This window comes from Opisthorchis viverrini (assembly GCF_000715545.1).
Source record: "Opisthorchis viverrini unplaced genomic scaffold opera_v5_99, whole genome shotgun sequence".
Lineage (NCBI taxonomy): Eukaryota > Metazoa > Platyhelminthes > Trematoda > Opisthorchiida > Opisthorchiidae > Opisthorchis > Opisthorchis viverrini.
The window spans coordinates 823,920-845,958 of NW_008751754.1; the positions used below are offsets into that span (position 1 = coordinate 823,920).

General features: G+C 46.1%; 1 protein-coding gene across 1 annotated transcript in view; it reads right to left on the bottom strand.

The window, feature by feature from the left end:
- Positions 1-9,937: 9,937 nt before the first annotated feature.
- Positions 9,938-22,039, bottom strand: part of T265_05286 (hypothetical protein) — a gene marked incomplete at both ends in the record, with an annotated part of 15,987 nt that continues 3,885 nt past the window's right edge. The window contains 2 exons of the mRNA XM_009170261.1: positions 9,938-10,479; positions 13,859-14,723. Of these exons, the coding sequence (XP_009168525.1) occupies positions 10,405-10,479; positions 13,859-14,677 (894 nt within the window). The remainder of the gene's footprint in view (positions 10,480-13,858; positions 14,724-22,039) is intronic.

Here is a 22,039-nt window from a genome sequence, read left to right on the forward strand (position 1 = left end):
TTCCAGAAGTCGCCGAATCTTTTTTGGCAGCCTGCGGTTCATCCGAGTGCGTGCCGGTTTTTTTGGGACGAACGCCGCGTCAGCCTCGTGAACTTTCTGGACAATGGTCCCATATATTTCTCCCACCGGGGCTGGTCCCAGTGTGACTTCTTCAAGGAAGATGTGCATTCTTGAGAAGCCTGCACGGCAGAAGTCTCGAAACCACGTTTGAGGTTTTGGATTTCTGGCCCAATAGGAGATGAGATCAAAAATCAGCACACAGTGGTCGCTATGCCCCAGTGGAGCGTTAGTTGTTACCTGATCAACGAAGTGCCTTTCGTTGGTGATGAACAAATCCAGGAGGGATGGTAGTTGGCCTGCGCGGTATCTGGTGGGTGCAACGACATGTTGGGTCCAAGCGCTCTGTTGAACGACTTCAAACAACGATGCTGCAAAAGGTCCGCCTGATTTGACGCGCTGGAGCTCAGTCCAAGAGGCCTTTGGGGCTTTGAAGTCACCTACCAGCAGGGGATGAGTGAAGTGGTAGTTGGAGGAGAGTTGCTCAAGAGTTTGTATGAGGAATTGGTCATCTTCAGGGGGACTCGACGGGCTACGGTAGACCACGTCGAGAAGGAGGGATTCGGACCCGCGCAGCGGGATTTGGACCCACAGTGCATCGCAGAAGGGTGCAGGGGTGGTGTCAGAGAGGACAATCGGGATTGGTAGGGCCGCATGTAAGTACAGAGCGACCCCACCAGCCCTCTCTCGTTTTGAATCAGCTCGAAAAACAGAGTAACCGTCTATCTAGATCTCCGCGTCAGGAACATCTGGTGTGAGCCAGGTCTCTGTGATGGCGATTATGGAAGGTTGTTCAAGGCATGCTGACTGTTTAACATCGCCGAGTTTGTTGAAAAGGCTGAGGCAGTTTGCGGACAAGCATTTCAACACTGTCTCTTCAGCCCCCGAGGGTGAGGATCCGAAAGTTGAATGACCAGGGTGGTTAGCAGACTGGTTTGGGTCTGAGTCCAATTCTCAAAAAGGGCCTTTGAGGCGCTGTTGTCTGCTTCCTGTCTTTGTGGTTTCTGGGGGTGCTTTTCGCGTGCGAGTTTATTTTCATTCCGTTGGAGCTCGGTTTTCTCGGGCCTTTTGGCTTTGGGGACGGAGTATTTTTTACTGTGGGCAAAAATTTCGACCGATGTTGTTCGTAGCGCTTTCAGCATCCCCTTTTCGTCGACCAGATTTGCTGTTGATCAAAGGTTTGCTGCAAGCCTTCGCCTTTCTTGATCCATGGGTGTTTTGGCGCGGTTTGACCGGAAAAGTGTCTCTGTGAGGCCCTGAGCGCTATGGGGTGGTACCAAGAATGAATGATTTTGGTGGCGCTCCCAACAAGCTCGTTTTCGCTGAGGACTGCACCTTGCAGCCAGCAGTGTTCTAACCTGGTGAGTTTCATGTGGCTTGTTTGCCTGCAGTCGCTCTTCTTTCGTGTTTGTGTGGACACCCGATCCGCCAGCGTTCAGCGTGGCCAACTGGGTGTACGAGGGGTTTTCCGGATTGCTGTAGTCATATTTATGGCTTTGGTTGTCGGAGTCCTGGGCGACGGTTGTGTCCACAAGCAGAGAGGCCGCTTTTGACGGAGTAGAGCTGGAGGTTGGCTTCGCTTCTTGTCCCCGCACATCGGACTCAGTCCAGTTCAGAGGCTGGGACTTTGTTGAGGAGTGCACGGCTGCAGCCGTGTCCTCTGATACGGTGATAAGCGTTGATAGCCCCACGCAGTTTGGGCGCTGCTTGCATGTGGAGTTTGTATCCTCCACAGCGTCCCTGCCTTTGGTGGGCAAGAGGCCTGTTGTGGTCGACTAAAAACTGCTGTCCGGAGACGCAGCTGGTTTCGTCGGCCTGCTTTCGGGAACACAGGCGGATATGACCACACTCGGCTTGGTCATGAGTTAAAGGTCGGCTGAATTGATGCCCGGTGGAAGCCTGTTTCAAGCATCCACCCCTGACCTGCTATCACCAGGCTTTCGCGCGTCTAGAGGATGATCATCAGATAGGCGCGTGACCATTGGGTTGGCCTTTTGAATACTGTCAGCCCGCTCCAAGATCTCCTGTACGTCAGATGGGGAAGAAAGAGTGACTGAAAGTCCAAGAGCTCGCTTATTTCCCTTCTGGCGTAGCCATTCTGCGTGGAGCAATTTATCAGGCTTGGTGGGGACATTGCTAAGGATCGACTGTGCCAGTTTCGCTGGCGTGATTTTTCCGGAGAATGACCCCTAGATTATCAGTCTGCTTTCTCTTAGGCGCCTGTCCACTAGAGACGCTGTGGTGGTTTTTATGGCCGCGTCAGAAAGCAGTATGACTTGCTTCGAAGCCATGGGGTCTGGTATGGATATCGCGAGGTGCTGGTTCAGCGAAGAAAGTTCCTTGTCAACTTTCGTCCAGATCGCTGCATTCTTAGCGCCTGAGCCCCCCAGTGCCTTTGAAAGACGCTCTAATTTTGCGTCGAGTATCCCGAATAAAGCGGAACACTGGCAGTGGTCTTTCTGAATCTGCACTGAAGATTGGGTACCGTTTTTTGCGGCTCTCCTCTTGGCCGCGGTATGCATTGCGCCCTTGACGTAGAGGCAGTTGGCGCAGACGAACGGGTCAGGAGAGTTAGCTAGTCGGCTTATCTGGTCGTCCTGTAATCCCGTGCATTTGAAATGCCACCAGGCCTTGCATGTTTGGGATTGCATACCGCGTTTGACATTCAACGGGCAGTCATTTCGTCCACATCTGTTGTGGTCCATCAGTGGCTGCAGCGGGCAATCGGTATAAATTAATGTCATGTTTCGGACTAGATGAAAATAGGAAATGTGCGCAAAATATAAAGGATTATCTCTCAAATGTTTTGTTAGAGTAATAAAATTCAACAATTACTCGTGTGTACTCTGTGAATAGATTGAACAACGAAAAAATTCTTTCACGAATTTGCACGAGGGAAAAACGAAACCGATTTCTCAACCCATGAGCTTAGCAGTCCAATAAATAATCCAACAGTTCTATCACAAAACAGTCAGGATATTACGTAAGCAGTTAATTGCCCACGGTGCACTTGTTCACATGACTGAACTAACACCCTCAAAAGAATTTAGGAAGCACACCACCGTGACCTTGAGTAACCATAACAATCTCAAGAACAATTTATGAACGCATGGAAATCATGTCCGAGGAAGCAGTCCACTGACCTTGAAGAGGAAATAATTTCTGACGCTATTTCACCGTGCGTTCGTTCATGGCGGGGCTGGTTGGTGACACAAAGTACCATCGAAGGAAGTTACTAAGCCAGTGCAACTATCACAGTCGACAAACGACTGAATGTTTAAGCCATTTGCAGACTGCAACGGGTTTGAAAATTTTTTGTGAAAAGCGAACAAGTCAGCTTTGCAAAAGATTTTGGGTTGTCTTCTTTTGCCTAGCGTAGCTGCCGGTGTGGCAAAGAATTCCGATTACTTTCGATAAACCTGATTGGTCCATCATATTCAGACGAATAGCGTGAACCCGCATGGTGGAAGAAATCAAAGCCATTTCGTCAAAATACATGCGAAATCTTTGACCATTGAACCGGTCATAATCAAGCCATTCATACATCGGGGGAAGATACCGACAGATGGAGGACTGTTGAAGTTAACCTGAAAATGAAGGGTGGCGGTTAGCAGATATTGGGGGAGCGTTGCACAATATTTCCGACTCCTTTTATTGTAAAAGTGACGGACAGAGCTTCCAAGGCTAAAAAGAGGGGAAAAGCGTATGCTCACCTCAATATAATGACCTCCAAAGTTGGCGAAATACGCCGAAGTCTTTTCATGGCCAGGCAAAACAGGAAGATACTTGAATATACTGTACTAATTCCGGAAAAACCGCAGTATAAATTCTTCCCTTGACGGAGGGACTAACGTTACGTCCACAGCATAGATGTCAAAAATTGGCAAAAGCTGTCCTGGCCATCCCGAGTTGCGAAATAATCTCATATCCAGCCAGTCCACCGGAATTTATAAACCTGCCCAGGCGAACGAATTTGTGTACAACGTCGATTGGCTCGCCTGCAAACATAAGGTATATATTTTATCCCAAGCAGTCTTCTAGGAGGACTTTGCATTTTGCAGGTGTGAAGTGTAGTAATAATATATCCAGTCTTGAGTTCTTCTAAATACTTGGTCCGGTTGGTGATTCTTACCAATGAACCATCATATGCTCTGCGTCCTTTCAGTAGACAATATTCAATCCCGAAATATATACCACGTCTGGATTTACATGTTTGGTACACCTACCCGTGAGAAATTACCTATATGCCCGTTAGATCAGGTACCAAGACAATCACCTATCTTTGGTTATTACAGGGAACCTTTGCTCACACATCCGGTAATCTGATTCACCTCAGCAGATCTGCACAAAGTTGCCAAGGTACTTAATGCCAACCACCTGACTCATATTCCCTGGAGGAAGAGGGTTAGCCAGCAGAGAATCAAAATCCCCAGAAGGGATGAACAGTGTTTTAAAACGAGCGTCTCGGGCATCTGAATCTCTTCATCCTAGAATGCCATCACCGTCGGGAATAGTTATTACACCGCACAAAACTTCTACAAGGCTTAGTGAAGAGATGAACCACCGATACATGGTCGTTTGCGATGGCTCCATTGGGAATATGACTAGTTGGTAGTGTGCCCGACTGCGATTCTGTTCACATGGGTGGTCAAACAATGGGTTGTCCAATCAGATACAGTAGTGGCGAATCACTTTCGGTGCGATACAGGATTTCTCTCGGTAAATTCTTCTTGAGTGTAGTAGTAGCTCGATTCTCTTATTTTTATTGAATGAGACGCACGTCGGGTGAGGTATGTTTGGATCAGACAACTTCCGTTGATTCATTATGACTTCGGGCTTGCTTCTTCTGCACTGCCGTAAAAATAATCGCCAAAGGCTTTGTAAAGACGCTAATCCTGTTTATGAAAAAGCCGAATCTCACAACTAAGCAACACACCTGTAGCGTAATCTAGCACTTGAGACTCAACATTATGCACAAACTCAAGTTCGTCTCCAGGTGCATCTTGGCACTAATTATACGGTATTATTAGTATGCGTAAGATCATGGTCTCTGCCACTTGTCCACCCCCAAGTTACATAATCTTGAGTCGTCTAGAACACAAGAAAAATTAATTTTATATGCAAAGTAGTTTGTCATCAGCCACCGTTTGGTATAATTACTTGTTTTAAATGAGTGATGATAAAAAGTTCCAAAGAGTCCTCGAGCAAATTGGAATAACGAGTTTTCAAATATTTCACAGGATTTACTATTTTGAGGGATGGTTTTCGAATCTTTGAAACTGTTCACTGTGTCTTATATCAACTCCAATGACATTTTTTTCTAAGCTGGGGCATGAAATTTACTTTCAGACCAGGTGAGAAACGTCAACACCACAAATGCCCGGACTTCGATCACCCACTCCTGGTATTTTTAATGAAGGCGAGAATTTGTACAACAGGGATAATATACACAAAAAGTTTTTCTGACTTTTAAAATGAAAAGTCATACATAACTGTTCCTGCCGGGTAAAAATCCTGATTCTGTTTTTGGGAAATTGTGTTGACTGTCCATATCCAAAATCCTGTTTCCCTTATGTGAACCTCACCATTTTTCTCTTTGATAGTCTTTACGCCAGTTTTGATGTTTGTAGTAATAAATTAAGGAGAATAAGAGCCAGATAAAGGGACAATACTAATACGTAGGGGCACTTAGAGCATGAACCGTGTATCACGAGGTGGGAGATCACTACCGACGCCAATCACTGGCAAAACTGTAGACACAAAAGACAAACCTGTGGGGTTCAGTACCGAAACACAATGCTAGAATTCCTATGGAGGGCTGTGTGACAGCAAGTGTCCATGGAAAGCGGCGCCACACCCGAGCATGGCCTCGAGCTGGATGCAACCGAACCAGAAGCTCATAAGTAGTTACTAAAGCCATGATTAATATGCAACAGCAGGTTTGACATTTGGGGCTTGTTGTGTGTGCCTAAGTGAAGGGTGTCTCGGAGAAAGAGTGCCGTCAGAGGGACCAACCAAAATTTCGCCCGCTAACAGGTTTGAGCACAGCTTATTATTAGGAAATGCCAGTGAAAACAAAGCACACAATCTTAATAAGGTTCCAAAGTTGAAAAGGTTTACCATTAGATTACGACTGGACTTGGACGTAAAAATTTCACAGTATATTCATCCACTTTCTACTTACACTTCGAATCAACAGAGCCTTTTCCTGCATGAAAATAAGCTAGCCCTGAAGATCCCCAACATTCAAATCCTCGGAACTGAGAAACCACTTTTCGCAGCCATAAAGTGTGATCACACTTACAGCTGTCTTACGTGAAAGGTTCCTCACCTTCGGTAATATTTTAATTCAAAAGTATACACGGCACAAGCTGGCGAACGTGACTCGTGTCGGTGGAAGCTGGTGTGGGTTCGCTCTTTGATATCACACGTCAGACAGTTGTAGCAATATAGGAGGCATCACTGTGATGCTTCCCCCTTCATCCACGATTCTGTGTCCCATTTCATCACCACCAGTTTGTTTCTCTACATGGTGCACACTTCTTCTTTGCAAAATGCGTCGTAAGGAATGGTACTGTGATGCTGCTGTGGGTACGTTACTCCCTCTCCAAAGCCTCACGAGTCTAGTAAGATGTAACCGATACATATATATTACACTCTGCGAACTGCAGATCTACGTTTGCGTGCAATCCGTACTGCGACAGACGTGCTGTTATAAATGAAGGCGTCTATGATTGGTAACTTCAACAACTGATAAACGCTTCAGATCCTTCCCAAATGCAAACGATCTTAGGTAACCTAAATAACTTTGCCGCACGGTTTGGTATGCGCTTCACACCTGGGGAGTGTAAAGTGTTGCTACAAGACCGGGTGGGATAAAACCCACACTTCATGCTTGCAGGCGAGCCAATCGACGCGGTAGATAAGTTTGTTTACCTGGGCAGCTGTATAGGTTCCGATGGACTGGCTGGAGATGAGATTGTTACTCGAATCGGAGAGACCAGGTCTGGTGGGAACATCTGATTAGTAATGCTGAGGTACGCCTAATGGTTTTAGGAAGAAGGAACTCTACTGCGATAGATGAATTACTCATGCTTCATAGGCGGTGCTGGTTGGGACATGTAATCCGTATGCCAGAAGACCGTCTGCATCGCGGAGCTCTTTTCGTCCAACCCGGTACTTAGTGGAGGCGACCAAGAGGTGGACAGTATGAACTGGCAACGAAGTACGAAAACACTAACCGGTAAACTTAGTCGGGTGGGTGACTGCAGCCTCCCTGGATGGGAACTCTAGCACTCAAATCACCAGTGGTTAATGACATTGGTGGAAATGTCCGAATCGCGCAGTCAGTGACGCTCGTGCATCAAAGCTATCGCCCTCAGTGCGTAGCTACCCAATTTCTGAACAAAGCGAATATGCCTTCGCCTACAAAGCTTAGTTGTATGTCCCACTTTCCCGTTTTCCGGTGACCGAAACTGTAGCAGCTGAAACCAATGTGCCGATGGCACACGGTTTATCGATGATAAATTGATTGATTGATTGTATATTGTATGTATTGTGTGTGTAATCTGTATATGTAATGTGCAGTATCTTCCCTCCGCGAACAAATGCCAATAAGTTGCGAGGCTTCTCTTAAGTTAAACCATAAGCTGAATGTTTTGAGGCGATTGCCTTGACTTCCCTGAATTCAACCCCATAACTGAAGTGCTTTTTTCGGCGTTGCAGATTGATATTCACAGCTTTTTCCCAGAGAAGTAGTAGGGTGTGGAATGGACGCAAAGGCTGAACAGGAAACTGTGACGAGGGAATCGAAAAAAAGCATCCAAGATCTACCTAATCCTTGTTACATGACAACGAATTCTGAATACGGAAAGTATTGCCCGAACGTCCACACAATGCCAGGATACTTCTATCCACTTCAAGGAGCGTTTACACAGGTAAATTATTACTCATTTGGTCTGATATTTGCACCACATTTCCAGCATCTCGGGAAGTGTGGCATGTATCGAAACCACTCGCTGAACACCTGATGCGGTCTCCGATGGAAACGACTATGAACAAATAATAATCTTCCACGTGAACCAATTACAACGACATACACAACAGTTTGACAAATACTCCTGCATCTTTTCATTTATCTTTCAGTCTCCCACTTGATAGTCGACCCGTGTCCCTTACAGAAATTAAAAAACTGCTCTATTAACATATACTGGTTTTCTCTAAATGCGCTTTAGAAGAGAGCACACCAGTTGCAAAATTAATCTTAGAGCTGCACTTAGAGAACATGATCAAACAACAATAGGGTCAGTGCACAAGCACTGGGTTTTAATGGCAACCATGGAAGCTAGGAAAACAGTGAATGACTTGAAATCGGGCGCCGAAAAACCCGAATCCGTAGCTGGTTACCCCCAACCCCATTGTGCTTCAGAATGCGTTGAACAATGGTGGTAGATTGGGTCCTGAGACTGAAACTAATTAAAGATTATTTTGCTATAGGCTTCACGTTTAACGGTGGGGAGGCGCACAACAGACTAATGGTGGCTCATCCGCATCAACTTTCCGTAGAAAGACAAAGAACGCATTCGATTTATTACCCCTGCTTTGGCCTGAACAGACCGGTAGCATATGAACCTTCGTATTTCATTCAAGTTGTATGGCATTTACACACCTCAATGAAGCCAAACTTAAACGATTTTACTAGATTTCTCTGTTTATGTCGGATAGCTGTAAACTTCATCCCTTAAAACGCCAACGATGAAGACAACATAAGGACAGTTCACGGACCGTACTAAGCTAATAAAAGTGAAATATGAGGAAAACATGTAGTTCACCAGCTGGGTGATTTGATTTTCCTAACAACCGGAAATACTAGTCTTGGTGCGTCCAAGCCTTTGAGAACAGAACCACTTCGCTCGGTTGGAAATTCCAAACCCCTCTCTCACTACCAACAATCTCTCGCCATCATTCCGACGCGAGAACTAACCCTTGGCTCTCTCGCAATCATTCCGACGCGAGAACTAACCCTTGGCAACGGGAGATGGAGACTGGAAACATGGTGATGTCTCCAACAGAGGGCATGCAGTCAATTCCCAGTCAGAGGTTAATGATTTCTTCATGTTGGCGGACGTATATAGTCTTCCTATATGCTAGGAAATGAAGCTAGTGAGGAAGCTCCCTCGCTGCTGGAAGTTTGTGCCAACCAGACAGGTACTGATATTCTGAAATGTGCATCCAGCTTGTTCTTGTTTAAACCTTGCTGTGAAATCGTAATTTTCGGACTGCGCAGCTAGAATCCAGCGCTGGTACACTGATGTTGCTGTTGTTGTATTCCCTGGCAGAATGATGGAAAACTCCTTTGGAGCATCAGCTAGTCATTCCCATATTTCGAAATGAACCAGTCATGTCGGCTTCAGGAGCTTTAACGACGCAGCACATTTGTCCTCCTAAACAGGATAAGTGTGGATGAAGAGACGAGGTGCTGATGACCTTCACCGTAAACAAACATGACCCGTTGTTAATAGGGAGTGCAAACTAGGTTTTCAATGAAGATTCTCCAGCAAAATATCACTTTATGCTGACAAAACCATTAGATCCCCGCGGAATAACTCTCTGTACACGAAAAACGCGTCTGATTTCTGAAAGATCTAGCCCAACCCTTAGAAATTTAATTGTCCGATGGAAACGGAAAAGGTAGTAAGTCCAACTTAGTCTGTGTAATGCCCATCTGGAACGTCTTTTAATGAATCATGCAAATTTATGATAGGGATTTATATCACAAGAGTGAGTTTTAAACAGAGAGCAATACTCAATGAAAAATGCGAACCACAATGTTCAACTACGAATGACAAGTCCAATTTATAGATCCGCCCGTCAAGTTATGAAGCATTCGTACAGTGCATTGGAGATCAACTCGTGGCGAGTCAGAAAATGTTCCTAAAGATTGGACAAGATATTGAAGGTTGGATTACCGAGCTAGTCGTCAAACTTGGAAAAAGTAACACAAGAATAGAACCACGGACACTAGGATCAGATCAGACTGCGCTTAACTGCGGACAAAATATCTCAACGGGACTAGTATGTGTTCAAGAGCCACTCATTCACTCGTTGCACATTTGTTCTTGGGAAGCTTGCACAGCGTCGAAGGGATGGAGGCCACAGATCCGTGCTATCAGAATACATGGATTCTGTGTAAGTAACGAAAAAGATCTAAACCTTTCCAACCCATATTCAACTAGAAAAACGGAAATAAAAGAACAGACTGGGATTATTTTTCTTCATGTTTAAAGTATGGTGGTACAATCAAAACGAATCAATTAAGGGAACTAGATACATGCGTGAAACAACCGGTTACACAGTTTCTGCGTTTGCCAGGGATCGAATGGCCCGGGTCCTCATTTCCAATTCGCCAGCTTCCTTATTCATCTGTGAAACGAAAAACAATAGATCAGTACAAATTTATCACATTGCAGTTTAGATCTGTCCATAGTAAAGCAAAACACGAAAAGAATTGAGGTCTACAAAGGAAGCATAAATCCGAAAAAATATATGAAAGCATAAGCCTAGGGAGCAAGTGATTTGGGATGTGCAATCAAACCCGTAGGTAATGAATGCAGTTATGGCGTGATCTGTCCATAATGAACGGATGTAACATTTCCAAGGGTCGGCGTATCGAAATTTCTTCTCTAAGTCATTAATATCAAGTTATTCACATGTTTGACGAAATGCAGGGGCTACCTATTTAAAGCTCGTCTGGGTAAGTAGATGGTGGGTTATTCGGTAGATGGACAAAAAACACGAACTGGGTAAACTCCGTTGTGTAGAACTGATTCTGGCCATATGGACCGTTTTGGCCGGACAATGAGCACGTGTGTCCGGCGTGTCTGACAAAATTCATACGTATTACCAGGACACGAAGACGTTCATTTGCCCACAAGCGAATAGTCGAATGTGTCCAATAGGTGTTGCCTGGGTCGTAGTAATACGTCCATCCACCCATCTGATGACTTCATTTGAATCCAAATAAAACCGAGGATGTACATAGCCACAATAAGTGCGAAACGTCAGTTCAGTGCTCCACTTTTGACGGGAACTGAGCAGAATACCCACGCCAGGACTGCCCAAACCCGAAACTTCTCAAACGAGAGCAAAGTGGACAAACATTCTACGGAGCCTATAATTACCTCAAAGTATTTTCAAATGCAGTAATTCTTCCTTAGGGAGAATCCGAACGAGAAAGTGTCCAAGCAAGAATCAACACGGGCAGTCAGTGCCTGTCATTTATAGCTTTGGTCAACCAATTGTCCAAATATGACTAAGGTCGCCTGAATAAACTGTAGAAAAGTCATTGTTCAACTGACCACATAAACATATAAACGCCTGAATGGGGAGGATATCTGTACCTGAATAGGGTTTCGTAGCCAATTACTGATCAGTAATGAGGTTCGGTCACAGTGAGCTGCGTTGTTGCCATCCCCACCCTCATAAAAAGCAGTGGAATCGAAACCAAAAGATTTGTATCGGCCTGAAAACGAAATCCACCGTTCTTTATTCTTTGGGATCATAGTCAATTTCGGCTTCAATCAACATACAACCTGGTGTACAGGAAAATCTGCAGCCTCGAACATGTCCTCTTTTGATAGGCCGCTTTCACTCACGCTACCCATATCAGTTGAGCAGAAGTGGTGGAAACAACCAGCAGACAAAGTCAGAATATCAAATAATGAGGTCTATTCGGTCCCGTATGCACAAAGTTCATCAAAAGTAGCTTGAGAGTACCCGAGGCCACCGTAATTCGGCTATTTCAAAAGCAATCACTGCAATCCGATATATGAGAATATGTGCACCAAATCGGAGCGTTAAACTAAGCCACCGAAACAAGGTCAAGGGAACCGGCAAACGATTGAATAACAACATACACCATTCTAGCCACACTGATGCCATTTAAGTTTATCCACGGACAGAGACCAGATTCACTTTGCAGTAAATTCCTCACAAGAGAAAAACCATTTTGGCCCGTCCTGTGAAGCATTACCTATAAAGCATTACCTGCCAAGTAAGTTTGAAATTCGGAATAGCACAATAAGCCGACTACGGTCGAAAGATATCAGCTGACTGTATAAACCAGGTTATGATTTGGAGCGATGGACTTCCTCGATTTTTAACGGGAGAGTTGGACAATCTCGAATTGTTCAGAAAAAAACTATACCACATTCATTCTAGGGCAATCGTAAACACACTTCGCCAGTTTTTACATAGCTCGTGGTGCAGAGAATTCCCCGCCCCAACTGCCGGTCAGACAATCCAATGCATCTACGTGAGCTGAGAGGGGTTTACAAAAACGGGTCAACAAAACTGTGGATCAAAAGCTAATATCAGGGTAAGGTATAGATAGAAGCCACAGGGTTTGTGTCCGGAGGCCAGTCGCCCTTAATAACCGGCAGTACGTCAATTGAACGGATGTGTCAAGTGCGGGTTACGGGTCAAACGACGACATGCCCTGGTTGGTCAGAATGCCAACCAATCGGGATCGATCTTCTTTGGCTCGATAATTCTCGCCCCCTCACGGAGATTCTGGAACGACCTTGTGGAACACTCTGTGATTACCATTGGTCTTCCTATAGGGCTGTCTGGAGCTATCGTGCCTCTTGATATATCATAGTGGGCAGAGCAGGAAGCCAAGGACCAACACAGCTGCACGAACTTCAGCAAGCCACGACAGTTCGTGTGCATAAATCCCTATAAATTTAGCAAATATTCATAAATCTTAATGCCTCAGTTTTTTATCGGCTGACTCGCCATGACAACCGGCTTGCAAAAAGGAACGTCATGCACTGCAGTTGACAAGAGAACTACACAAACAAGATTAGTTAAGGGGATCCAATAAAGTAAGATAGCCCCCAGATTGAGAGCTCAGATCTATAGAAACGCATGGGCGACCTGCTACAGCAGCTGTAGAATCACGATAATATCAATGCAACAAAGCAGCCGTAACCTTGGTGGCTGTGCTTGGATCTTGTATTCTAGTTTCGGAAACGCGGCACCGATAAAGTGACAACAGTACACTAGAGTAGTTCGTTGACTGATCTAAGAATTCGGTTGAAAGAGAAACAGGGAAGTTAGATCTGAGAGGTCGGTGCGATGAGTCAGGCGTAAGTTATCAGGTCCCTCATCAGGTGCAAAACCGACACGGCTGTAACTAACATCAACAAAACAGTGGTCGGTAAACCAGAAAAGGGGGTTTAAGATAATATGGGAGAATGAAAGGTGTCAGCAGTAGCCACGTTTCTCTTACCTGTTCAACCAAATGCACCATTTAAGACGACCCGGCCGATTAGCGTGAAATTATGTGTTTGTGTACTTCAAGGCCTTATGTGGCCCGAGACACTGTCGGAAGACCATGTCTAGACAAGAGGACGGTCTGAGCTCTCACTCAAAACTCTCATCGGTAGGTGGCCTAAGGCTAAAAAATAACCCAACTTTTAGGGGTCAGGTCACTGCACGTGTTGCAACTTCCAGCCTGGAAGTCCAGGATACCATCAGGCCGATCTGAATCAATTGAATAACTCGGTATAAAACTGCATGTATAACACGGGCAGCCGCGGCATAGTTCAGTGGATCACCGAGAGGTAAAAACCATCACACCACAGTAAGACCTGGTCTCACTGTGACTACGATGCAGGACAATCGGACCCAAAACTGCCGACACAGCACAAAGACGAAACAGTACTGGGGAGATTAACAATAATGCCTGACGGGTATGTACGCCATACAGCCGTATAGTGGTAAAAGTGCGACAACTTACAGGGTTCAACTGTGAGTTCGAATCTAGATGTGTATCCTTTTTGGGTGCAGAATCGTCTTGGGTGGTGCCCGCTGCATGTTTTGATGATTCATCCCAGTGAAGTGCGATAAAATTGGCATTCGGGGACCCAGAAAGTACCCACTTAACCTGCTCAGTAGAAAGTTGTCTCAGCTCAGTTAAGGAACGCCTCCATAACTCAGTGATGCCACAAGTAGGCTGTGGATTTGAATGCAATTCATCAAAAGAAGTGAACGGAGGTAACGGCCGTCCGGAATTGGTTTGGTGGTGTTTTGAGTCCCTCTTTTCTCTCCGAGCACAAATGACCAATAGGTCCTCCGTGAGAAGCTCCTTCAGTTTCTGGGCCCCAATAATTGTCCACGCTTCAAGCAAAAGACGTTCTGGAACATCACAAAAACATTCAAGTTGCTGTAAGTTATCTTGATTGTTTTCTGACAAAAGGGGATGCAGACGGTTGACGTAATCTCGTAACTTTTGTAACTCAGCTCCGCAGTTTAGTGGACAGCCACAAGAAGGAACTGTGTTTTCTAAAGACGGTCGTTTGGAATCAATGTGCTTTCGATTATCTTCATCTACCATGCGGTAGACGCGTTTGGCCAGTTTATGTATAATATCACCACGCTGTGTACGTCGCGCGTGCCGAGTCGAGGAGCCAGACCCCTTGACCTCATTGCGTCTGTTCTTGCCATAACCGCGCCTATGGGATTTAGAACAATCAGATTCGTGGGAATCGCAAGAAGAGGAGGAAGACGAAGAGGTGCGACGAGAATGCTTTCGATTGCGAGAGCGAGAGTGAGTCATTCCATGGCGTTATGGCTTCGTCATTGGTTAGTGCGGATGACCACAGCTGAAACGAAGTGAAATAGGATACCAAGGTGAGGAACCACCACTGGAACTAATGAGAAGGGGATCCGAATTATTCAAGTTCAAAAAGAAAACGACGCAAGAGATTTCTGCACCTCATAACTAATGTCAGCTCAACAAAAATACTTCAATATATTAAAACATGAGGCAACCACTTTGCAGCGAACTCAGTCTGGAAACATTATAAAGGGGGAAATTCAGCTGTCTGCCACCAATAATCAGTATCACACAAGCAAGTTTTGTTTGTAATAGCGTCTACCCTGAGACGTATGAGACATGAAGCTCGATAGCCTGAAAATATTAGATTTGCGTAGAGGCCATAGGAACATAACGTTAGTTCGAGAACTCATTCACTTGTCACATGAACGGGTGGCGAACGCAGTGGTATCCTCCCCCTCAAACCGAATGTCTCTTTGTGGATTTTACTGAATGAATGGTCGAAATACCAATTCCCCGATGGGGAGTGGAAAACTTCAGCAACCACGACCCTATCAATCACCAACAGAGTTCACTTCTTCAGAAATGAACAGGTGCAATAAAACACACACACATCTGAGATGCTCAGATTGAGTTTGACCTTTCGGTCGCTAATTTCGCTCCTTGACCACTGAGCTATCTCGGGGCACGAAAGTGGAAAACTTCAGCAACCACGACCCTATCAATCACCAACAGAGTTCACTTCTTCAGAAATGAACAGGTGCAATAAAACACACACACATCTGAGATGCTCAGATTGAGTTTGACCTTTCGGTCGCTAATTTCGCTCCTTGACCACTGAGCTATCTCGGGGGCACGAAACCAGAATTTCCCATAAATGGGATGAGGAACATTACCGCCCGTATGCAAGCAGTTACCAGGAGTGGCCATCATGTAGCCCAAAACCTTGAGTTCGAGTGCGAGCAGGTTTCCGACACACTTTAGACTTTCGGGCTGGGTTCCGAAGAGGGTATTTCATGCCACCAGTGAGTGGTAACGTGTGTTCAACGAACAGAACCTGTTCTAGTGGGAGGTTCGGAACGTCATTACAGGGTTAACCATCAGTTTTTGTGCATTCGTTTTATTCCCTTTGTTGAAAAATATTTTTCTTGCGTAGGAGTGCAGCATGGTACTTCTGCTTGGACTACAGTTTCGACCTTGGAACGCTCGTTAGTTGACGGATGGTGAGTGGAGCTTCCTGGAAGTAGACCTATTGGGCTCCCAATAATGTCGATATATTGACGCCTGAAACTGTCGAAAACTGGAGAGATGAGGGTTGTTCAATGCGCGCGCTTAAGACAGATCAACCTCTCCAGATACCTTTGAGGACGGCTTTCACCGAGGCAGCAAACAGCACTCAGAAGAATGACGACCTCGTTTATACGCCTCAGTCCTCTTCCTTTTCCTAGGTGATATGGTAGCTAAGCAGCCAGGTGTTAGAGCTGAATGGTTATTATTATTACGACGGTCGGTTAACCGCGACACGTCAGGTATTGCTTCTCATTGTCAGAAAATAGAGGGCCGATTCCCTCGTTCACCCGTTCACGGTACTCTCCCTTCATCACCACTGTGGTCCGGTGACGACTTGAACTGGTTCAGCGCCATGACGACGAATAAGTATGGCACAAGTTGCGGTTCGAATGGCTAAGAGCAGGAGACGACCCGTAGCAACTATATCCTGTCATGACTTGAGACGAACTGGCTTCGGAATTCGATTCGATTCGAATTTTTACGTGTTGATATCGTACTAAGGATTCCTAAATGTTGAGACCTACAGGTGGTCTGTCCAATAAGCTGGTGAAGCACGTCGATACATCATAAAGGGACAGCGTGCTGCAGCCGTAGCTTTTCTAGTCTTAAACGGTGCCCCCCGGGGCGGGGTCTCTCTGCCAAAACGGGAAAACGACTCCAGTTCATGGTGAATCTTGAAGTAGATCATCTTGGAGAAAAGGACACCATTTATAAACATCCGTTCGTATTCGACAGGTTACAGGTACAGACGTTCATACTCATCAATGTAGCTGAAATGGCTCATCGCTAGTATCATCCTGGGAACTACCCCTTGTGTACGCTGCAGCTGAAAGTCTTTCGTTCTGGATGCAGGAAAATGTGTCGGGACACCTTCCCCTTTAGATCTCTCCTCCGCGGATCAAGGATCCCATCCGTTTTCTGACACCACCGGTCCCCGGTCTCGATTGCAGCAGTGTGTCTGTTGCGAAAGGCACAGATGCGGCATTGGTTGTTGCGACTGGTTCTTGAATATCGCAGGTTTCAAGCAAAAGACAGATTTAAACTGTTCTTACGCCTTCGGGGTCGGGCACTGATTCGGTCTTCACAGGTTAACATACCGTTTTAAAATTGGTGACTCCACCCGGACGCTACAAATCTATAATTAAAGCTGCTACCTTGATGTGGTGGTCGAGCTCGAGTGCTACAATGACCCCGCGGGATGCGTTGGCTGGAACTTCATCCCATAAGGTGCAACCATGCCAGAAAGGGCAAAGGGGAGCAGTCAGACCAAGAGCAGCGACACCCTGTCCTACAAGCAATCGTGCTACTAGGCGGTCTGTGGGTCAATTGGTGCTACCCTCCGTGATGGGAGTGTGAAGGTAATAAGATGTCTCCCCAGGTGACCAGCATGTCCATATTTATGGATGCAGAAATGCTACCTTCCTCCGATGAAGGACAGGTTAGAAAAAGTCAGTCCTAAAAACCGCAAACTCCGATCGCTCAACGGTTGACGGTGACCGCCGGCGCATTATTTAATACGGTGGAAACACATCTAAAACCAGAGTCTGGTGCCGGTCAAAAGCTACTTACTGTGCGCATCAGCATCAGGAATGAGATTTCTACTGGAAGTCTCCAAAGAAAAACCTACTGCCCACTGTTTCGCAGGTCGAGTCAGAGGCTAGGAACAGGGTCTCCAAACAAATCCCTACATCCTCCCACTGCCTTGTGGGTCAGATATTTTAGTCAAAGGATCATGGCGGAATACCTCAGCTAGACCCTCTTCCTCAGCCCCGGCAGTCGAGCATCAATGTCAACACTGATGTTGATGGCTTCGATGATGACGACGACGTATCATTTGCCCGCGCAGTTCTTTGTTTACCGATATCCCTCCCAACACCTTCCAACCACACAAGCAAACTTCGCTGGATCATATGACCATTAGTTATCTGGTCGAGAGGCATCACACTTCCCACCGCCCATTAACAATGAGAAAAATAACACCTTCCTGAATCCACGAGATCATTTCAGTTGCGCTCAGCCCCAGAGCTGAAAGCGTTTTGCTGGATTGGATCCCAGTGAACAATCGTCTTTGCGCCGTCCGTTTATCCAGCCCAATCAGGCTCAATGCCAATCGACATAAAAAAAACCGTGCCTGTTCGTAGCGTCAGCTTATACATATCTGATACTGAGAAGGATACTGTCTATAGAGAGCTATCCGGGCTTCGTGGAACAAGAAGCACTGATCCTTGGGGGCGATATGACTGCCAAGTCAGTCGTCAGACAAAGGAAAGCGACTCCTTTAGTTATGTGCCGATCATGAACTGCTTCTGGCTAGTACGAACTCTCAGCATACATGTTCGCACCAGGTAACCTGGCGGCTAATAACTGTAAACCAACCGTCGAACTACTTGAATCACGCGGCCACCAGCCACCAGTGGAGGGCCACAATTCAAGACTGTCGTTCCTGCTCGGGCACAAAACTTGACTCCAATCACGACATAGCGCGTGCAGACCCGACAGTTCGTTTCCCTTTAGGCCCTCGCAAGTCACCAAGAGCCATCCCACTATCTCAATACTAGCATAGCTCAACAACTCTCTACAGTAGACCAATACTGTACCAGTGAAAGGAAGAAGGCCTTCGATGCGGAGTTATTTATTCGGAAATGCCAACTGAGCGGTTACAGACCACTGAACAGGGAAGCGAAACTCTAATATGCATCTTAGTTCCAAAAACTGGACACAGATCTTCTCCCGAACGAGTTTTCTTAGAGATTAGTTGCCTCCACTCATTCGTCGGTCAAATCCAAGCAAATGTTACAAAGTGGTCCCACGAATTCCGCAACAGAATTCCCTTTTTCCATCGAGCAAAGCGAAATTCTACAAAAGACACATACTACTCGCGTGCCTCCCGATCAGTAGAATCACCGTTACACCAGTAGTAAGCACGTGATGTCAAAGAGACCACGCTAGGGGCATTCAGTGCTATCTGTCCGATTTCTCCTATTCGACCACAAGACCACTGGATATCGTCGAGACCACTACATCTGATTGATGCCAGGAAATCCATACTAGCAGGAAACCTGTGTGATGGCGCATGCAAATCCTTTAAAGACCAAGTAATGAAGAACCTAAGAAAAGAACTCTGGTGGACATCGAAAGCTGTGTAGATGAAGGAGGCGTTTGCTACTGGGAAAAGCCGTGCCCCATATCAAGTGATACGATCGATTGGCTGCAGGAAAGCAGCAGTCAGTGAAACGATAAAGGCGGCCCACTAATTCACCTGCAAAGATGTCGACTGAGAAATGGGCCAACCATTTGAAGAACAATTTAGCTGACCTCCTGCAGCACAGCCAGTACATACGGGGCGAATGGAAGAAATAAAGCACGAAATATCCGTACTGAAACGTGGGAAGGTACCAGGACCGAACGATCTCTATCCATCCCAGTCCAAAGAAGGCGGAGTATCCCTGGTGACATACCCAACAAAGCTTATTGGTGCAACATGAACTGAAGAGAAAGTAACTGCAGAATGAGAAACGTCGACAATTATTTCTATCTTTAAAAAAGGGCGCGCAGACGCTGCGTGAAAACCACCGTGGCACCAGCCTGGTAGCTGTGGTATCGGGTGCTCTCTGGTCTTATCCTTCGAGGGTTGACGGAATACAAAGGGATAGATCTGTGAAAACCAAGTTGGGTTCCATCCTGCAAGAGGATGCATCGATCAAATTCTCACCCTGTGATAAATCCTGGAACAGCGACACTGCTTCCAGCGACCAACAGTGGTGGTATTTCTTGACTTGAGAGCTGCCTTTGGCTTCGCGAACCGTCAGGTACTATGGCAGTGTCTGTGGAGCAAAGATGTCCCCCATAAATTCTTGACCTACCTTAGGGTGCTGTACGCCAACTCCCATGGACATGTGAAGGTCGACGGAAAGCCATTGCATGAGTTCACCACACCAAGTGGTGTCAGGCAAGGGTGTCCTCTTTCATTATTTATCGTCAACTTCATCATTGATACGATTATGGGAAACCCACTACCAACCCCTAAGGCCTCCAGGTTCGAAGTGCTTCTGGGGCATTCCCTCACAGATATCGAGTATGCAGATAACACAGCTCTTCTTGGATCTCACGCTGTGGTAATGAAGTACTAAATAATCTAAATAAGTCTACCTGCCGCTTCACACCTGTAAAGTGTAAAGTGCTGCCGCAAGACTGGGTGCTGTATATTTACCGTTTTTACGCTTCATCGTTCATCGTTAGATAATTTTTTCTCGCTTCATCTCGCAGTGTAAAAATTTTGGATGAGTGAAGCCTAGCTCCTGGGCCTTCAATCTTTTCTGTTATCATTCTGATTGCCGCCACATTCCATCCCTCGTCGAACACAACACTGAGTGGGCTTGAACACTAACCTGATGCTTGCGGATGGGCCGACTGAGGTAGCAGATAAATTTGTCTACCTGGGAAGTCGTATCAGTCACGGTCTGGCGACATATTTCCGTCCTAATTGGGAAGACCAGGACAGCTCTCATAAACTTGCATCACCTGTGGCATAGCTTTACCATTCAAATGTGGTTGGAATGGTAGAGAAGTGATACGTGGTACGGAGCCTTAGGATAGAATCACAACTGGTGCGAGGTGAACCGGGTGCCGTTGTCGGACACGATGGTTCCCGGAAGACAGATGTTGCAGTCTAGTGATTGTCATCGTTGTCTAAAACACTACGGAAAATTCGTGCCACTTACTGAAGGTACCAACAACGATAAGGGAGGTTTGTCCGTTAATTTGTCCACATGGATGCATGATCACGATGTTTCTGGTTGTAGCTAAAGCTGAAGTGATTGAGGGGCTATGGAGCGGAAACAGCTCCGACGTATCTGCCCCATATGTTCGTTCATATGGGCCAACAAACATAGTTGAAGTGAAAATCTTCATGCAACATACCCCAGATGTACTTTTTGAGACTAGGACAAGATTCCACGGCAAAGCTTGGTAGGGAAGATGATCCGATCACTAGAAGAAGGCAATCGTCAAAAGCAAACGAACTTCGCCGTTGGAATAGTGGTCTAGATTCTTCTGTAGGATAGGTTCTTGGTTAGCTCGTTCGGTGATACCCCATTGCTTTCTGTAGTACTTTTCCATCATTGTGTACATCCCGAACCACGTCAAAAGTAACTGGTAGTTGGTTCGAGGTATCCAACACCACATCATGGATTTCCTGCTTCACGGCAACTACTATGACGTTGTCTGTCGATACATGAGAATCAATCAGTTACGAAGGCACATACACCTGTCTGCTGTTTTCAGGTGGGACATTTAATGGTGAAATCATAGCACAGTAAGATCACGGCCCCCCGTTACAAACAGTAGGCTGCTCAGATTGAAGTAAGAGCGGAGAAAGATAGATTCATCGCTTCCCGATTACTTACGCCGAACGGACTGTAGTTCTGAGTCTCTCATAGAGAGTTCCTATGGTTCAATGTGCGATTGAACCATTTCTCCCAGTGTCATTACCCATTGATGAGTTGAGTCCTCGGGTACCCATCCAGGGAGGCGGCAGTTGTCGACTCGGCTCAGTTTACTGGTTAGTATTTTCGTAATTCATCATACAGTGTCCATCTCTTGGTCGCTTCCACTTAGCACAGGCATGGGCAAAAAGAGCTCTGCGAGGTAGATGATCTCTTGACATGTACGGCACATGTGCTAAGAAGCGTGAGTAATTCATCCATCGCGGGAGGATTCCCTCTTCCTAGGAACATCTGGCGTAACCAAACGCCACTAATCGGATGTCCCCTCAGACTCAAACCTGACCATGGTTTCGGAGACACCGATGATAAAACACTGATAAACACAAAGCTATAGGTACCAAGTCAACACGCCATCGGTGGCGCTTCCGGCGGCCATCGATGGCCAAAGGTGGCAAATAGGGTTGCACGTTACGCTTGCCACTGGTGCCTAGGGCGGCCAAAGACGGCAACTCGAAAAATTTTCGCCGAACTTTTTCATTGCCTTTTTCGAAACCCTTTGCAGCCGGACGAGGCTAACGGTGGCAATCACAAATTTGTCGAGGCATATTTGTTGGCTAACGTACTGCCT